General features: G+C 35.4%; 1 protein-coding gene across 5 annotated transcripts; it reads right to left on the minus strand.

The window, feature by feature from the left end:
- Nucleotides 1–539: 539 nt before the first annotated feature.
- On the minus strand, nucleotides 540–8714 carry LOC133818184 (DExH-box ATP-dependent RNA helicase DExH17). Of its 5 annotated transcripts, none has more exons than XM_062250912.1 (28): nucleotides 8509–8714; nucleotides 7807–7897; nucleotides 7512–7695; nucleotides 7084–7245; nucleotides 6730–6967; nucleotides 6613–6649; nucleotides 6412–6458; nucleotides 6171–6208; nucleotides 5959–5980; nucleotides 5608–5820; nucleotides 5353–5509; nucleotides 5217–5268; nucleotides 4616–4687; nucleotides 4417–4466; nucleotides 4214–4331; nucleotides 4065–4128; nucleotides 3901–3984; nucleotides 3678–3803; nucleotides 3389–3585; nucleotides 3100–3288; nucleotides 2764–3015; nucleotides 2622–2671; nucleotides 2490–2507; nucleotides 2165–2247; nucleotides 1862–2072; nucleotides 1701–1747; nucleotides 1244–1606; nucleotides 540–1164 (listed from the first exon to the last, which is right to left on the minus strand). In XM_062250912.1, the coding sequence occupies exons 2-28, from the start codon at nucleotides 7872–7874 to the stop codon at nucleotides 647–649; spliced, it is 3660 nt and encodes a 1219-aa protein (XP_062106896.1). In that variant the 5' UTR covers nucleotides 7875–7897; nucleotides 8509–8714; the 3' UTR covers nucleotides 540–646. The 5 variants fall into 5 exon arrangements, with proteins under 5 accessions (XP_062106896.1, XP_062106899.1, XP_062106897.1 ...); XM_062250915.1 differs by having other exon boundaries at nucleotides 7512–7715; nucleotides 8509–8712; XM_062250913.1 differs by lacking the exon at nucleotides 2490–2507.
- Nucleotides 8715–17259: the final 8545 nt, after the last annotated feature.

Raw genomic sequence — 17259 nt, forward strand, 5'->3', positions numbered from 1 at the left:
AAGAAAAATATAGAGAAGTTGTATGATGTATTATAAAAATTGGATGTAAAATAAAAAAAGTTGGGTTTTGATGATTTATTTTGAAGAATAGAGTAGCAGAGTTGTTGGGAGTGCTCTTAGCTAAATGTGAAGATGTATTTTTTATGAGGTAAAATATTGAGGTATTATAACTTATTTAATGGAGAGATATTTTAAGAGTTTTAAGCTATATTTAGCTATGAAGATGTTATATCTCATCAATTGGCAGAGCACTAAGTGTGTGAATAGAGTGTATAGTAGATTATTTTTTAAATAATTATTGAAAAAACTATCATGCTTATGAAGCTTTTGACGTTTCTTGTTCTGACACCGTTAATAATAATACTGTATAACGGCGTTTGAGGTCATTTTTGTCGTTTCTTTATTAAATGACGTCGTTCACTTCTATAAACAATTTTGCCCTTTATAGTTTTTAGGACAAGTGTTTGATAGTTCACTTTTGTTTTTCTGTGGAATCATTAATGTCGTTTACTTGGGCAGTTACGGTCTCCCTATCAAGGTCGTTCACCAAGGCTTTTTCTCGTTTTATTAGATTACAATTCTTAACCAAAACAATCAACCAATCCATAATCCATACATCTATAATCTCCCGTGCAATGAAAGACATTCAAAGAAAAGAAAAGACACTCTCAAACCCAAGAAATGACTCAACTTTCTTAGCTTTACCCGGTGTTGTCGAAGAGCAGCGCTGGTTCTGTTGCAAAGTTGGAGACTGAGAATGCTGCTGCTTCCTCCTAATCTCCATTGAGCTGTGTTGGTCAGCCGCTACTACGTCGTTTTTCAACATTGAAATATCAAACGACGGCATTTTAGTCGATGAGAGATCAACACATGTGCTTGAAACTTTAGGAGAAGCCTTTGCTCTTTTTCCAGAAGAAGCGTTGGGTTTCACCCTTTTTCCCGGCCTTCTATCACGCACACAGTCTCCTACCTCTCCGGCTTCCGAATCTGAGATGAGTATAGCATCTTCCATAGGATCGTCGGATATAGTCCACAGTGACTCAGTTTGGGGCTGCAAATTACTCAACTGAGGAAAATTCTTGGCTTTCTTCCGTATGTGATCAAATATCGTGTCTTCAGTTAAAGTTTCGACTGTGCAGTCTTCAGGTTCAGGGGAAACCCCACCTTCAATGATAAGAGTTTAAACGATTAAAAAAGAGAAAATAAATATCAACATTAAGTGTCATCCAGGAAAAGAATGAACCTATTTGTTCCATGCAGTTGAAGTTAGATGAGCTTTTGAGTGTACTATGGTGCTGTGGTTTTTCAGTATTTTGTCCGTATTGCTCTCCCCCACCAGGATCTATAGTTGGTTTGACCAAAGTAAACCTTGCATTTATTATTCTGTCTACCTCTCCCAGAACTTCGATATCATCTCTAAGGGAATCAAGCTCATTTTCGCGAGTGTGCTTCCTTATAAGATTCAGTGTCTCAGTGGATGGAGGGTATGCAATATTTGGGGCTGCCAAATGGGGAAAGCTTTTGGCCTTTTCACGTATGTGGTCAAATATTTTTTGCTCTGTCACGTTTTTGTGTTTATCTTCGTTAACTTGGAGAACAGGCTCATCTTCGATGGTAGTACATGTGATTAGTGAAGGGAGAAAAAATAACTGGGAAGAACGAAATTTGAAAATAGGTGATAGGTATCATTTATCATATACCTCCTTCAAACTCTTCAAAGTTCTCATCTAGAATATTGAAACTAGGCCTGGGATAGAAAACACGGGGGGTTTCATAGTTTATATATATATAAATGAAAGTTCAGATATCTGTAATCTAATAGAGAATCAGAAGATAAATAATTATTTTTTGAAATACTTACACAGAATCGTCTATTATTTTAGATTTCGCTAACTTGTGAAGCTTTTTAGCTGGGGCCTGAAATGTGGTTTCCTCATTATCATCATCATCATCTTCGATCACACATACTTCCTGAGCTGGAGTAGAAGAAGACTGTATTTTTCCCCTTTTGTTGTTCAAGCTTAAATTGCTCACTTTTGTCAATACAAGTTTTTGGTGAACATCAATGCCAACTGCATGAATGAAACCACTGAATGATTTAGGATCCACCAGTATGTGTGTCTTATAGTCGCAAAAACTAGACATAACATGGAAGAGGCTTTACTGTATTCTTCAAAAATAAGATCAGCCTTAACAGTCAGCTTTCCTTGCTGTGGATTTGGCAGGAGAATTACTGCGCTATAGGGACTGCAGTGAAAACAACATCTCAATTAGAGTAGTAATAGTCAAAGGCATTCATTTGACATAGCTGACTTAGTTACAATCCCAGTACATTTCTTCTGTAGAGAAAATTTTCATGTCAGGGCTTTTCTCTTTCTTGTCATGGTGTTGAACTCAAGACTCATGTTACAGTGATCATGATTATGATTAATACGTTAACAAGTTTATATGGCAGACAAGAGAGTTAAGGTTTCAAAAAATTTGCGCACCTAGAAAACTCTTCCACTCTGCAGCAATAATTCAGGTAGAGTTAGGATATTATATAATTATGGTGGATGAACAAAAAGGATATTCTTGCATGAATATGTTAAAAAAAAATGCACAAATATAATAATAGTCACCTTATTTTCTCATGCAAGACAATCATGTTATCTTCTTCAGAACCAACAATCTGCATAATGAACCTTCATTCTTAGGCTAAATAACACTTATCACACCACCAATTCTAAAAGAAATACTGAAGCTAAATTCTACAAAACATACCATATCAGCATAATGTCGTTTCATTGACTTGAAAGGTTCTGATATCCTTGTCAGTGTTATCACCAACTTCGACTTCCCTCGCATCTGGCATTCAGTTTCCTCAACCTTCATGTCAACTTTCGGAGGTAGTGATAGTAAGGAGTCCTTGATATGGTTTCCAAATGGAAACTTTCGACCAGTGACTATCTCTATCCTCCGGGGATCAGCTCCAGCCAGTGTCTCAAATGATGTAATTTCCATTGATTGTAGTGCCTACAAGAGATAAAGAGAGATGGGTTCGTGACCCAATAACAAAGCAATGTATTCTGATAGAAATCAATAATTCATGGATCATACCTTCGCTGTCACCATGCCAATCCCAGGTAATTGTTTCAGCAGATAAGGACTATCATCCCACAGTTTTTGATGCAACGACTTCGCAAGAAGAGCTGAATCCAAGGCTCCTTTGTAGTTCTTTTTGTAAATAAAATATTCTTTCATGCACTTAGCGATTCTACATCCATTTAAGCATATTGAGTTGACGTCCTGTGTCACAGCAACAAATGGATTCAGCAGCGAAGCTAAGCTCTGAGCATTATCATATGCAACACAAAGCTTAGACTAAAATTATCATAGAAATAAAAACCTGTGTTAGGGATAAATCGTGAATCAAAGGATCACCAGTCAAGCAGTCATTAACAAGAACAAATATCTTCTCCTCTCTAGTCTGAATACGCTTTTTTCGTCTCCCATTATCAATGAGGATGTGAAAGCGAAGTCGACCCTCTTTATCAGTGTTAATGTCATTCAGAAGCTTTTTCTCATTGCGTCTGAGCTGTATCCCTTTATTTTTCAGTAATTAGATACCACACTCTTCAGACTGACAATTCAAAAAATGGACAGACATACAACATAAGCACTTTGAGCAGATTTACATGAAATTTCCTCAGCTCGGCAGATAACATGAAGAGCATCTTCCAGAGTGCAGTTTACTGGGATCTGCATTAAAAGTTTCATTGTATCGAATTTCAAGTAGTACCTTGTCATCAGCCTTCCAGGCTCTAAAGACAGCAAAAGGAGAACGGTTAGAAAGCGAGAATGACTTTTATTCCAAATGCACTTATAAAACTGTAACATGGATTACTGCTACTGATATACCTAGTGGTTTCAAGAGGAAACCATCTTCATCAGTCCAGATCAATTGATATCTTGATAACTCGTTTACTTTCTGAACACAAATCTCTGACAAGGATAACATTGATAATGAATATAAGAGGAAAGAAGTTCTCTTTCTTGCTTCCACCTGTGAACCATAACGGTACCTTGCAGATGCTTTTCTACTCGGTCTCTTGAAATTCCTTTTTTGACAGCATAATTTCCAGGGTTCTGATTATGCATCAATGGTTCAGAATAAACTAGATGAGAATGAAAATACAACGATGTCCAAAAATGGGTACCCGAAACTACGTGCCTTTTTCATCCTCACATATAAGTATGAGCACTTCATCCACTCAATTGCCTTTGTAATATCAGTGACAGTCAGTTGAACTATCTCTGCAGTTAGGTGCTCCGTCACACATGAAAGCAATCTAAAGTACGCAACCAATTAATGACCAAATTAGTCCCAAGCTCCATTGCGTTGAGAAACTTAAAGATTACATTATATATACATACTGTGATTCCACCATTTCACATCCATTCAAGAGATTCTCATACAAGTGCACCTGAGATCGTGAAAAAGTTCAAGAGAAAAATAAATGCTGGTATTATCTCAAACCAATTCCAATAACTAAAACAAACAAACAAAAATGTTAAGAATATCATAACGTAATTTTACATGCACAAAAATTTTTGATGGAAGATTATAAAATACCGTGTCTCTTCTTGTCATTATTATAACCATTCCTGTATCATCAAAGGGTGGCCGCCCAGCCCTTCCACACATCTGGATGATGCCAAAACAAAATCCTGATGAAACATATTTAATACAATTCATCTAATATTTCAGATAGGATAGGACTGTTGTATGAAGTATAATTGTTGTTTCCTCTCTGATTTATTTTGTTACATTTTTTCCTTCCAAATTGTTGCTCTAACAAGAATCTCCCTTGGGAGAAACATTACAGATAACTGTATGAAATAAACGAAAAGAGATTACCTTGTGCGTACTGACTACTAAATTTCCTGGAAGCTGTAATTTCACTCATCATATTGACCTCATTAGTTACATGGTTTATGATGTAACTTTTACAAAATATAGTCCCAGCAGTAGATAATAAATAAGTCTAGATGTCGTAGTTCAGTAGTTCCTCATTTACTCTCATTAATACCATTCTTTCAAGTAGACTACAGACTGAAATAACTAGAATCTAGCAATAGATTTCCATTATGGTTCAATAAAATATTCCTAATTTAATTAAACATTGGATATCGTAGAAAGATGATAATTAAGTGTCTTGTGACAACTGACAAACCTGTAGTACTGTGGATCGATCGTATTCCATGTACAAGCCTTTTTCTTTGTTGCTGGGTTACAATTATTCTGTTAGATTATTGGAGAAAGAAAAGGCTTTTCCAAATCTCGATATATTGGTAGGAGAAATGACATACAAATGCTGTGTTGATTTTATTACAACTGTGTGTGCTGGTAAGTTAACTCCATGGGCAAGAGTATTTGTTGTGCAGAGTACTTGAATGTCACCGTTGAGAAAAAGATTTTCAACCAGAGTACGATCCTTGTGGCAAAGTCCACCATTGTGATAACCAACTGCAAACATTGGAGATATTTTGTTATGGTAATTAGTGATGACTCAAGGAACAGCTAAAAGCCTAGAAGCAAGACAAATTTAATAACACAACCCATACCGCCATAAACAATATAGGACTGCATTTGTTTGTCACTGCACAACAGGGAAGCTTCCCTCAACCTTTCTTGCTGTTCTCTGTCCTTGACAAATGGATTTGAATGGCCAAAGTTCATTGCTGATTGAGTCAGTCGCTGTGCTGCTTCTTGTGCGCCTTTTCTAGTTGAACAAAAGACTAGAGCAGATTTCCCTCTTGAATATTGCATGAGAATATCTGTAAATCAGTTTTAAGCATAATTTGTTCATGGTGTATTAGTAATAACATACATAATTCACCATGAAAAAAATAGGCAGACATTTCATTTGAAAATATAATCTTCAAATTTAGTAGTATGGTCCCTACTCTACATACCCCATATATAATTTTGAAGGCGCTGAACAATGGAACAAAAACAAAGAGTTAGCAAAATAAGGAGTGATTAACTTAATAACAACTGCAAGGAAATTCCGTACTCATAGTCAATAAAATAGCAATAGTGGTACAGTTTGTGGATTATCCAAATTTTTTTCTCTTTTTTTCGGGTTGTCCTGAATAATCCAGAGATCAGTCATATAAACACTTACTTTCTCAAATAGAAAATCATTTTTGGCTGGGGTATATCCTGCAGGAAGATTTATTGGGACATAGATCAATAACAATGACAAGTTTATGCTATTAAAAAATTATACTCTTGCACGTTCACTAATAACAATGTAATATGGGACACCCATATTGATGCAATGTGGTTATCAATACTGAATCCTCTTAATATGCATCAGGGGTTATAAACTTCTAAATATTAAGAATAGTGGATCGCATGCATACCAAAAACTTTAGTAGTCAACTTCACGGGCCTCATTTCTTCTCCAAACCTGTGAAGACATGTCGAAAAGCAAAACAGGATAAAAGGACACTAGCATACACTCACAGAAGAGATAAATTTATATATTCATGAATACATAGACACATATGATTGAATGCATATTGTATTTGAGTATATACATCCAAATAATATTTTAAAAGTACCTTTTAACTCCTTGGACAGGAACCTCAAGCCATTCGGCTGCAATTGTTTATGCAAAGTGTGTGTAAATTCTTAAATGCTTTGTTGCCTCATAAAAATTATCATATAATCAATCTTACCAAGGTCCTCGATATTTGGGATCGTGGCAGACACTGCTAGGAAACGAACATCAGACAGGGAACTTGACTTCAACAAAGGATTCCGTGCAAGCATTTTTATTCTACTGACGATTGCCTCCAAAGCTGCTCCACGTGGATCATTCAGCAGATGAACTTCATCAATAAGTAAAAGTGATATATCACCAAAAAAGCTCAATCCACCATCTTTTATGCCATGCCTAGTTACTGCATCAAATTTCTGATTAGAGAGGGAAAAAAAAAACCATTTAGCCAGTCCCCAAAAGTATCATCCAAATCAAAACAGTATATTGGAGACTTTATCTAAATGGCTGCAAAAAGAAAATTTGCCCTCACTTCAGGAGTGGTTAGGATGATGTCTGCTTCTTGTATATTCTTTATGTTGTAAGATTCATTATCTCCTGTTAGCTCTAAGCAATTTATACCCCATGATCCAAACTTTTGAGTCCAATGACGAAGTTTCTCTTGTACTAAAGCCTTCGATGGGGCTATATAGATCTGCATATCAAAATAAGGAAGGTGGAATCAATAAGTAGTTGCTGCAAGTTAGAATTTGACTCAACCTTAATACAAAATATAATGCACCATGTCAAAGAGCATGAATTATCTATCCTCTTTCCAAAGGAAAGCTTCCATCGGATTTAATCACTCATCATTGGCTGTCTGGATCAGGGTGAAAACATACTTTTCAAACAAAAAAAAAAAAATTCCTAGATTGCAACAAAGATGCCTAGACCCTAGTAATTGGCATCAATCAGACTTACAGTCTTAAGAGTTCCCTTTACATGAACAAACTTCGTCCCCTCAGAAATAAACCGTGAGAGAAGCCTCAAGATGCAGAGCTCAAAGAGTACTGTTTTACCACTTCCCGTTGGAGCCGAAACAACCATGTTTATATCGGCGTGGAAACAGACAGGGAAGCATTCATTCTGCAGAGAATTGAAATATCTGCATGCACCGCATAGTTTCTGACATGAAGAATGCATCTTTTGAAATTCTAACCTAGATGAAAATAGAATAATTCCTGCTTTGTCCAAAGTGTAATATTACGAACATTACCTGAAACTAAAAGTTGATTGAAATGGAAGTGGCAAATCAAACACAGACTTCAATGAATATGGATCCATAATCACATTTGTTTCTTCAGTCACTGTATTGAAGTAAGAAAAAATTGGGAACAAAGTTTAATATATGTAGCATCAAAGCTGTTAATACCTAACACCTAATTCTTATTTCTAATACCCAATACATAAATATTATTTCGAAAAGAGAAGATATTACCTAATACTTTCCATCAAAACAATGCTTCTTAACTAATAATTTTACCAAAACAATAAATCAGCGAAGTAAACAATATGTAAGCATATAAATTTTCTTAAGCTTCTCACAATTCTCACATGCATATTCAAAATTTCGATGTACTTCTCTTTTAGCTTGATGTTTCCTCTCTGTTATTTCTACCAAAACTAAAATCAAAGAAGAAAAAATTTCACAGCCGAATTACATGCAAACGTTCATAAATTCTGCCAATGATAAGATCCAAACCAAAGAATTGCAGATGAAAAACTCGGCTCACTATCGAAAATGAGAAATAAAAAGCGAAAATCACAGCTCAATTTCGCAGATTCCGCTTTGAAATTCGATTAAAATAGTGAAATTCCTATATCTACTGGTGCATTCATTACTGAAAGTAATCTTCTCCTAAATTTTGCAAAACGATCATAAAATTCTGGTTTAAGTGCGTTCTTGAAGAGAAGATACCTCGTTGATGAACACGAATTTGAAGAGGGTTTGGTACTCACTAACAGGAGAACTTTAGCAGGTTCAGAAATGAAATTGAGAAAGATCTATATTTATAATCTGTTTCAGGGTGCTATGGCGGGGAAAATGGACCATGAAATTCTGGCTGGACGAGGGACCCAATTAGTAATGGATTTTTCTTTTTTTTTTTTACTAAATGGAAAAATAGATTATTAAGTTTTACTATTATTACAGCATAAATATTTAAATTAGGATTAGTACTAGTATTTTGTGAAATTAGTTGTTTGTTTGGATTTTGTGTTTTAACTAATTATTTTTTAGATCTTATATTTTATAAAATAGTTAAAATAGTACCCTAAATTTAATTTTGATCAATGATTTTTCAATTAAAATCACAAATAATTTACCAAATTAACAATTTAGAACAAAAATAAAATCATTCTGCGTAAAAACTGTATTATTATATCAAATTTTTTCTCATCGAAATTGACTTTAGGGTTCTATATTAATCATTTTACAAAATATAGGGTCCAAAAAATAATTTGTCAAAACACATAATCTAAATAAACAATGGGACAAAACACAGGAAATTATTCTATATGTTTAGACGATTTCTCATATTTTGTTTTGGATGAAAATACGCTCATAACTCAAAATGAGATTGGTTTGCTAATAATTAATATGGTAACTAATAGTTCAAATTTAGACCATTTAAAAAAAAAAAAGCTTACATGGAAAATAAACTCATTATTCTTGCTGGTCATATCACAACTTATTGTAAAATGTTAATTGTATGCTCCTTACATTAAAGTTTTCATCAAATCAAATTAGTATATCAGCAATTTATTATTTAATAATACATATAAAAGTTCTTATCAAATAAAATAATAAGTTTTCTATTCTCTTCGAAAGTTTAGCATAAATTAGCTATGGGAAGATTTGATTTTGTAAATATGTTTTGAGAATTGCTAAACAGCGTGAGTGATATCTATCATCATCTAACACGATAAATGACTAATGTAATTTAGTATCAAGTCTCACATATTTTAATTTAAAATATAATATATGGAACTCGATACTAAATTACATCAATCAATATAAGGTGATGTTAGACACTACCACAAGTCCCTTATAGCAATGCTGATACCTTATGTTTTGTACAAAGTCGACCTAAGTTGTGAGGGAATCTTATATAAAATATGTTATTTAAAAAAAAAATTATATATAAAATGATATATTTTTAAATTTTGGTAGCCTTTTGTATATGTAAAAAAATGACATTTAAAACAAAAATTAGGGTCTCATTGTGTGGGGCCTAAGCACAGGCCTAGGACCCTGGGACCCTAACTAATACAACTATTTGACTTTTTTTAATCTTAGATTTCAAACTTAAAATATATTTCCGCTCAACTCAATTATATATATATAGTATTATTGTGTTGATATGTTTGTATTATTATTATTATTATTATTAAGAAAAACATATAAAAATGTTACCTACAAAATATTTGATGATAATTCTATAAGAAACTACGAATGCTTATATCTGCATTGAAGTTTATGAACATGAGATATTTTTATTGTTGTTCTATGAATAAATTTTTTTAAATCTTTCTTCACATTTTTTCTGGGGGGTGAAAATATTTCTTCACTTTTTGTCTTAAAATTTATGGGGTGAAAATGATATATCGGTACTGCAAGTTTTCGAAAAATTCTGAATAGTTTGCAGTGCTGAAAACAGAGTTCAAAATAGTTACATTTACACTCGTATAAAAATAAATAAATAAGCATCTGTGCCATAGGCGGAGTGAGGTGGGGGCCCACATGCCCCCACTCAATTTTTACAATTATTATTATTTAAAAAAAAAGAAGTGGGGTTTGCATATAAGTGAAAAATATATTATATACACGTACAATATATATAAGTAGTTTGGTTTTTGGTATAAAAACAAAAACTTTGATCAACAAATATTATTATATGTTGGTATAAAGTGTTAGGATTTGTTAAATACAATTGATAAGTGTAGATGTGAAATTTGAGTTTCAATTGTAGGCACTTAAAAATTGTGTTTTTTGGTCCAAAGTGATACATAGAGGTATCTAAGGATTCCCAAAAGGTTTGGTAGCATTTGAAGCAATTTTAGGCCCGTTGGAGGGGTCACAAGTTAGAGGGGGAGGCGATGTGTCACCTCTTAAGAGGCGTTGCATCGCCTGGATGCAAAAGGGCTCAAACGCCCTAGCAGGCAACACATCGCCTACTAGTAAGTGACGCGTCGCCTGACGTGTCCATACAGACACATGTTTTAAGCTCCAAATGACGAGTTCTTTAGCTCTAATCCTATTGGTTAGACCTAATGACGATGCCTACACTATAAATGGGTCCTGATAAAGTTTTGGAAGACTTGATCACTCTCTCAAATCTCTCTCTAATCTCTCTCTCTCTCTCTCTAGCTTTCAAGAATCTCTAGTTTTCTCCAAGAAACTCATAAAGAAAGTGCTCGACTTTATGAGTTTAAGGCTTGTTCAATCCCAATTACCATTTCCTCTTAGAAAAGCTTCAAGCATCTATGGTGGGCTAGGAAATGGAGAATTAAGACAGCAGTAAAAATCGTGTATAAGCCTTTGGTTGTGTTTTCCATTGAAGAATAAGAAAGGTGGTAGATTAAATAAGGGTTTTGAAGCATCATCAAAGTTGAAGAATTGTGTTCAAACACTAGGGTTTGCATCAGTTTTCTCAATCATTCTTTGGTCTCTGTCAATCATAATTTTGTGTAGATTCTAGTTATTGTGGTGGTGTAATCTCATTCTCCCCCAACATTCTAATTCTCTATTATCAGAGATTGAACATCATGGAAGAATCTAACTCTTTTTCGGCATTGAAGTTTATGACTCAAGACTTTGTAAGATTGGATAGGTTTGATGGGACTAACTTTGTTTGTTGGCAATACAAGATTAGATTCTTGCTAACAACTCCCAAGGTTTTCTATGTCTTGGATAAAGACTAAAATCCATTAGAACCCTCTAAGGAAGATGACACCCAAGAAGTCATCAAGGAAAGGAAGAAGCGCAAAGAAGATGATTTGATATGTAGGGGTCACATCCTCAACGATCTATCAGATCAATTGTATAATCTCTACACCAACACCAAGACCATCAAGGAGATATGGGAAGCTTTAAAGAAGAAGTACAAAGTGGAAGAAGAAGGTACAAATGAATTCTTTATTGATCAATATATGAAATTTAAGTTCTATGATACGAAACCATTTCTCCCCCAAATACACGAGTTGTAAATTATTGTAAATAAGTTGTCTACACTCAATATTGTGATACCGAAAAAATTCCTTGTGGGTGTCATAATAGCTAAGTTACCTCTATCTTGGACAGGCTATAGGAAGAAGATCCTCCATATGAATGAGGAGATTTCTTTGGAGGAAATCCTCAAACACTTGAGGATTGAGGAGGAATCCCATTCTAGAGATAAGAACACGGAAAAGTCTAATGGAGAGACTTCAAAGGCCAATGTGGTGGCCAATCCTCCTAACAAGGGCAAAGGAATTAGGAAGAACAATGGTAAGGGTCAAAAACCCTTAGGGCCCAAGAAGAATGAGGGACAATTCAAAAGTTCCAAAGGACCTTACTTTGTGTATGGCAATAATGGCCACTTTGCTAGAGATTGCAGGTTTAAGAGGAACCATAACAATGAAGGAAGAGTCAACTCAACAAAAGAAGAGCTAGTGGAAACACTAAGCGAAGTAAAATGCCATCCATGGAAAGGTGAATGGGTGGTGGTATAATACTTGTGCCACCATTCATGTCACCTATGATAGATCTCTTTTCAAAACCTTTGAATCTCCAAAGGAAGGACATGAGATAAAAATGGGCAATGTGAAAAGGTCCAAGGTTGAAGGCAAGGGGACTATTGATTTGTCCTTCACATCCGGCAAGAAGGCTCTACTCACAAATGTTTTGAATGTACCGGAAATGAGTAGAAACCTTGTGAGTGGTAATTTGCTTGGAAAATCGGGAATCAAGGTTGTGAAGCTCACTTTGTCAAAGGGGAATGTATTTATGGGAAAGGGTTATGCATGTGATGGCATGTTTAAACTTTGTACTTCTATTGACAATGCAAACAATAAAGCTTCATCTTCTTATTGTTATATGCCTGACTCAAATTCTATTAATTTGTGGCATGTTAGACTTGCACTTATAGGATTTAACATAGTTAAAAGAGAAATTAAATATGGATTGATTGATTGTGATAATGTTGGGCATGGTAAATGTGAATTATGTGTTAAATCTAAGATGGTAAAGAAAAAATTTCCAAGTGTTGAAAGAAACTCCAAGTTATTAGATTTAATACATAGTGACTTATGTGAACTAAATGGAATTTTGACTAGAGGAGGAAGTAGATATTTTATTACACTCATAGATGACTGCTCTAGGTTCACATATGTATATTTGATTAATAATAAAGATGAAATATTTAATGTGTTTAAAGCTTATAAAGTGGAAGTTGAAAATTAATTGGAAAGGAAAATTAAAGTGGTTAGAAGTGATAGAGGTGGTGAGTATTTTTCAAATGATTTTAACTTGTTTTGTGAAGAGCATGGAATAATACACTGTGAATATGAGAAATTATCCCTTAAGGTATCCCTCAACGAAGGCGCAAGGCCATGGAAGAAAAGGTTCTCACATAGCGAGGCCTGCATGTCCAAACCCCCAAAATAACCAAGTGCGAAAGGTTCGTATAGGCGAGAACCTCAAAGGGGCTAAGGCCTCGCATAGCGATGCCCAACTCACCTTAGGCGTGCACACATGCTTCCCCATGACCACCTGACGCACAACTCGACAGGTAAGGGCCTCACTATGCGAGACCCAACTTGCTATGATAGTTCCAACACAATTGTGTGCCTCGGTGCCGAGGCATGCGCGGGCCCTCCCCGCAAAGTCCCCAACACCATAGGTTGAGACTCACACAAGGCACCTTTTAACAAGGGCCTTGCATAATGAGGCTGGGTGCACAAGACACCCCTGCATAAATCTGTCCATGTCAAAGAGGGCCTCTATAATACCCTGGATAGCCAAGACCATTACACTATGTATTTTAAATAGTGTTGGACTTGCTAATCAAGTCGTTTGGACATAAACATGTTACTAAGGTTAATTAACAGATTAGGGTTAAAAGATTTTGATCATAAAAATAGTTGTTTTCATTAAAAAGTTGAGTCTGTACATGGGATCCCAAAAATAGGTGTTTACAAGGCATTTACAACTCTCAACATGATTACAATTAAAGCCAGCCTAAGCAGCAAAATCATGTTTGACTCTAGTCCATGTTGATCCCTTGGTCGTGGCAATCGAGCAGCTACAAATGTACACACCGCCCCTAAAGCTCTCCAACTCATGACTGGTTCAGTTGTCCCTTTCCCTTACCTGCACCACATACCACTCATGAGCCAAGGCTCAGCAAGAAAACTTAATTCACAAACACGAACGAACAACAATATATATAAACAGTGCACTTAAATCAATCAATTCAATAACAACAGAACATAAGCAATAAGCTAGGCAGTAATAATCAACTTAATCCAACATGTAATTCAATCTCAACATTCAATACAGTTAGTTAAGTGCACACGACACTTCTGTTTATTCTGTGACGTTCAGGCCCGACGCTCTTAGGTTGAGCCCTCTGGTTATTTAACTAACCCCGCCATGCTTAGGTCGGGCTGCGTTCCACACGCTTAACATCAGCGCCGACTCCCTTAGGCCAGACTTTCAGATCAAATATAACAAATGAAAAGATTGCAGCACAAACAAGCATGCCTATCCAGATATTATAAAATATAGATAAATTCACAATCATAATCATATTCGTTAATAAGGGTCTAAGCCTCGATCATAACCCAGTGCTATTTTCTTACCTCGAGTCCCGAGCTACAAGTGTGAGACGGTCTCGAGCACGATCCTCAATCCCGAGCCTTAGTAGTATAACCTAGTCACAACACAACAATGGATAACCATCAAAACCTAAATCAATTAAAAGCCTCGGAATAATATACTAGTGTAATGACCCAACTACTCTAGACTTTTGGACCATTAACGAAAACTATGCCTACTAATCTTTAATAAAACTTACAAGTGAAAATACCATAACTTTATTAAGAAACTTGTAAAAATAAGAGTTAAACTTACATAAAATCTCAAGTAGGATATGGGATCCCATTGTTTTAAAAACAAAACATAACATAATTTAAAATAAAAAGGGATTACATAATAAGTGCGGAAAAATACATGTAAAAACCATAAAAACAAAACTACATCCTCGAATCGTAACGCTCGGCTCTTGAATCCATTCCGCCTCAATACACATTCTCCAAGCTTCCAAGAACCTTTCCCGCCACTAAGACTATTTTCTTGCACATATAAACAAAAAGGAATGAGCCTAATGCCCAGCAAGGAAAATCTAACACATAGTTCATATACATAAAGTTCATAAGAAACATAAAAACATAACATAACACTTATATCATACACATACTATAATGGCCATTATTACTTGGGGTCTCATAGACTAAACAAGTCATATGCCCATTAGATTAGTGGGGTCCTACTAGCTAAGCAGGTCATATGCCCATAATCTATTTGGGGCTTGTTAGTCAAATGGGCCATATGCCCAAGCCTACATACATACATACATAACACATTTCATAACATAAGATAACATAAGCATATAACATATAGATTCTATCCTATTTTCCTTACCAAAATTACCGAGATAAGAGGACAAAGTTGGGACTTTGGAACACTCCTAAGAAACATTTGAAAAAGAGTGAGTATAGTGAAGAAGAGAAATGAAAGGAATGGAAGGACTAAACCATTGAGAAAATACTTACCAAAAACTTATGTGCAAGTTCTTAGATTTCCTAACCAAAATAAAGATTAAGGTTAGAAGGCTGAGTAGAAGACTATGAGAACTTAAAATAAAATAATACCAATGAACTAAGGTGTGGAGATACCTTGAAGACTTGTAAGACCAATCTAAACCTCGAACTGAAATACTATAAAACCTTACTTCCCCAAGTGTTTGATAAGCTTATGATGATCAAGCTTATGATTCCCAACCCAAGTGTTTACACTCTCACACTCACCTAGCAACTTGCAGCCTCTGAACTTAGAGCAAAAGATGAATAATGGCTGGGTACTAGGTCCTATTTATAGAGTTTATGAATGAAAGGATCTTCATTTAACTTGAATAAAAATAATGGCTTTTTAAGTGAAAATAATTTGAATTATCGTTCAGCAGAGGCTGAAGACTCGTTCAGAAAGGTGCTGGACTTATCAAGAGGTTGAAGGTTTGAATGGGAAACGATTTTGAAAACATTCAAAATATGCTGAAGGAGGCGATATATCTCCACCTATAGGCGATATATCGCCTGGGCCATTATGCCCGAGGCAAACGTGCATCGTTTCGTGTTTTCCGTATCTACGTGCTGCGATATATCGGCATACGCTGATTATTTAAACACGAAATTACACATTTTTAGCTTAATTCAAATTGAGTAAACAGCCTTGACTAAGCCCTTAAACGTTTTCAAAGCTGCTGACTGACCTTAGAGCATTCAAATTTTACCCTTATTAAATTAAATCCTCAAAATACTTAATCCTTAATCACCCATACATAACATGTGCTTAAAATCCTATTGGTTCATATCTAAACCTTATAGTATAATAAATATTATCCTCAATATCAGCCATATTAATCAAACCTTAGGTTAAAATTAATATTCTTAAACTATAGGTTAAACTTAGAAAATCTACAAGTACTACTATGAGTGTCCAAATAAATCCCGGTCTGAACCAAAAATCCACAGTCATAAAGATAATACTATTACTACTATTATACTACTATCTAACTTAGCTAAGTAAAGTTCTTGGACTCTACAACTAGCCTCCAAGACCTCGAATTCTACTAAACTGGGTAGTAGTATCATTCTCGAGAACTTAGGTTTGAGTTCCCGAGCCTAAAAACCCTATTTGGCCAATATTTCCTATTTGAGTCATGACCCTCCTCAAAGGCGTCGTGACCCTCTACAAGTCAGAGAACAAGGGGGCTCTCTCCTGGAAGACACGGGTCACGCACGCCCAAACCAGCGCCACGTCGCTTAGGCAATTTTAGAGAATTTCCAAGGCCATCCCCTGCACATGGACTGCGGCACCTGAAGAACAACGTTGTGGCTAGAGCCCAAAAGCCAGAATTCCCCAAAATTTTTAATCCAAAAATCTTCATAATTTCCCACCAAAACCTCATTTTCCCCAAAATCAAACCTCATTTTCACTGCGGCATATACAACATTTATGACCTATAAACTAGCTTAAAACTACCTCAAATCTCAAAATTCACACTTAAGCTAACAACTCCAAAAACCTTAACTTGATCATAGAAATTTACAGAGAAATCAAGTTGTAAAGCTTACCTTAGAAAGGATTTCAACCCCTGAGCTAACTCCAAACTTGCTCCTAGCTTGATTCCTCACTTTCTAGCCCAAAATTTCAGAGCTTCATCTCAAAATCCCAAAATCTTCCCAAGCACCATGAAGAGAGGAGAGAGAGAGAGAGAGAGAGAGAGAGAGAGAGAGAGAGAGAGAGAGAGAGAGAGTGCTGAGAGATTGTCTGAGAATATTCTAAGTGGTTTCTGGTGGTTTCTTTAATAGCTAAGTCTAACAAAAGCTTAAAGAATGACCAAAATGC

This window comes from Humulus lupulus, chromosome 2 (genome assembly GCF_963169125.1).
Source record: "Humulus lupulus chromosome 2, drHumLupu1.1, whole genome shotgun sequence".
NCBI lineage: Eukaryota > Viridiplantae > Streptophyta > Magnoliopsida > Rosales > Cannabaceae > Humulus > Humulus lupulus.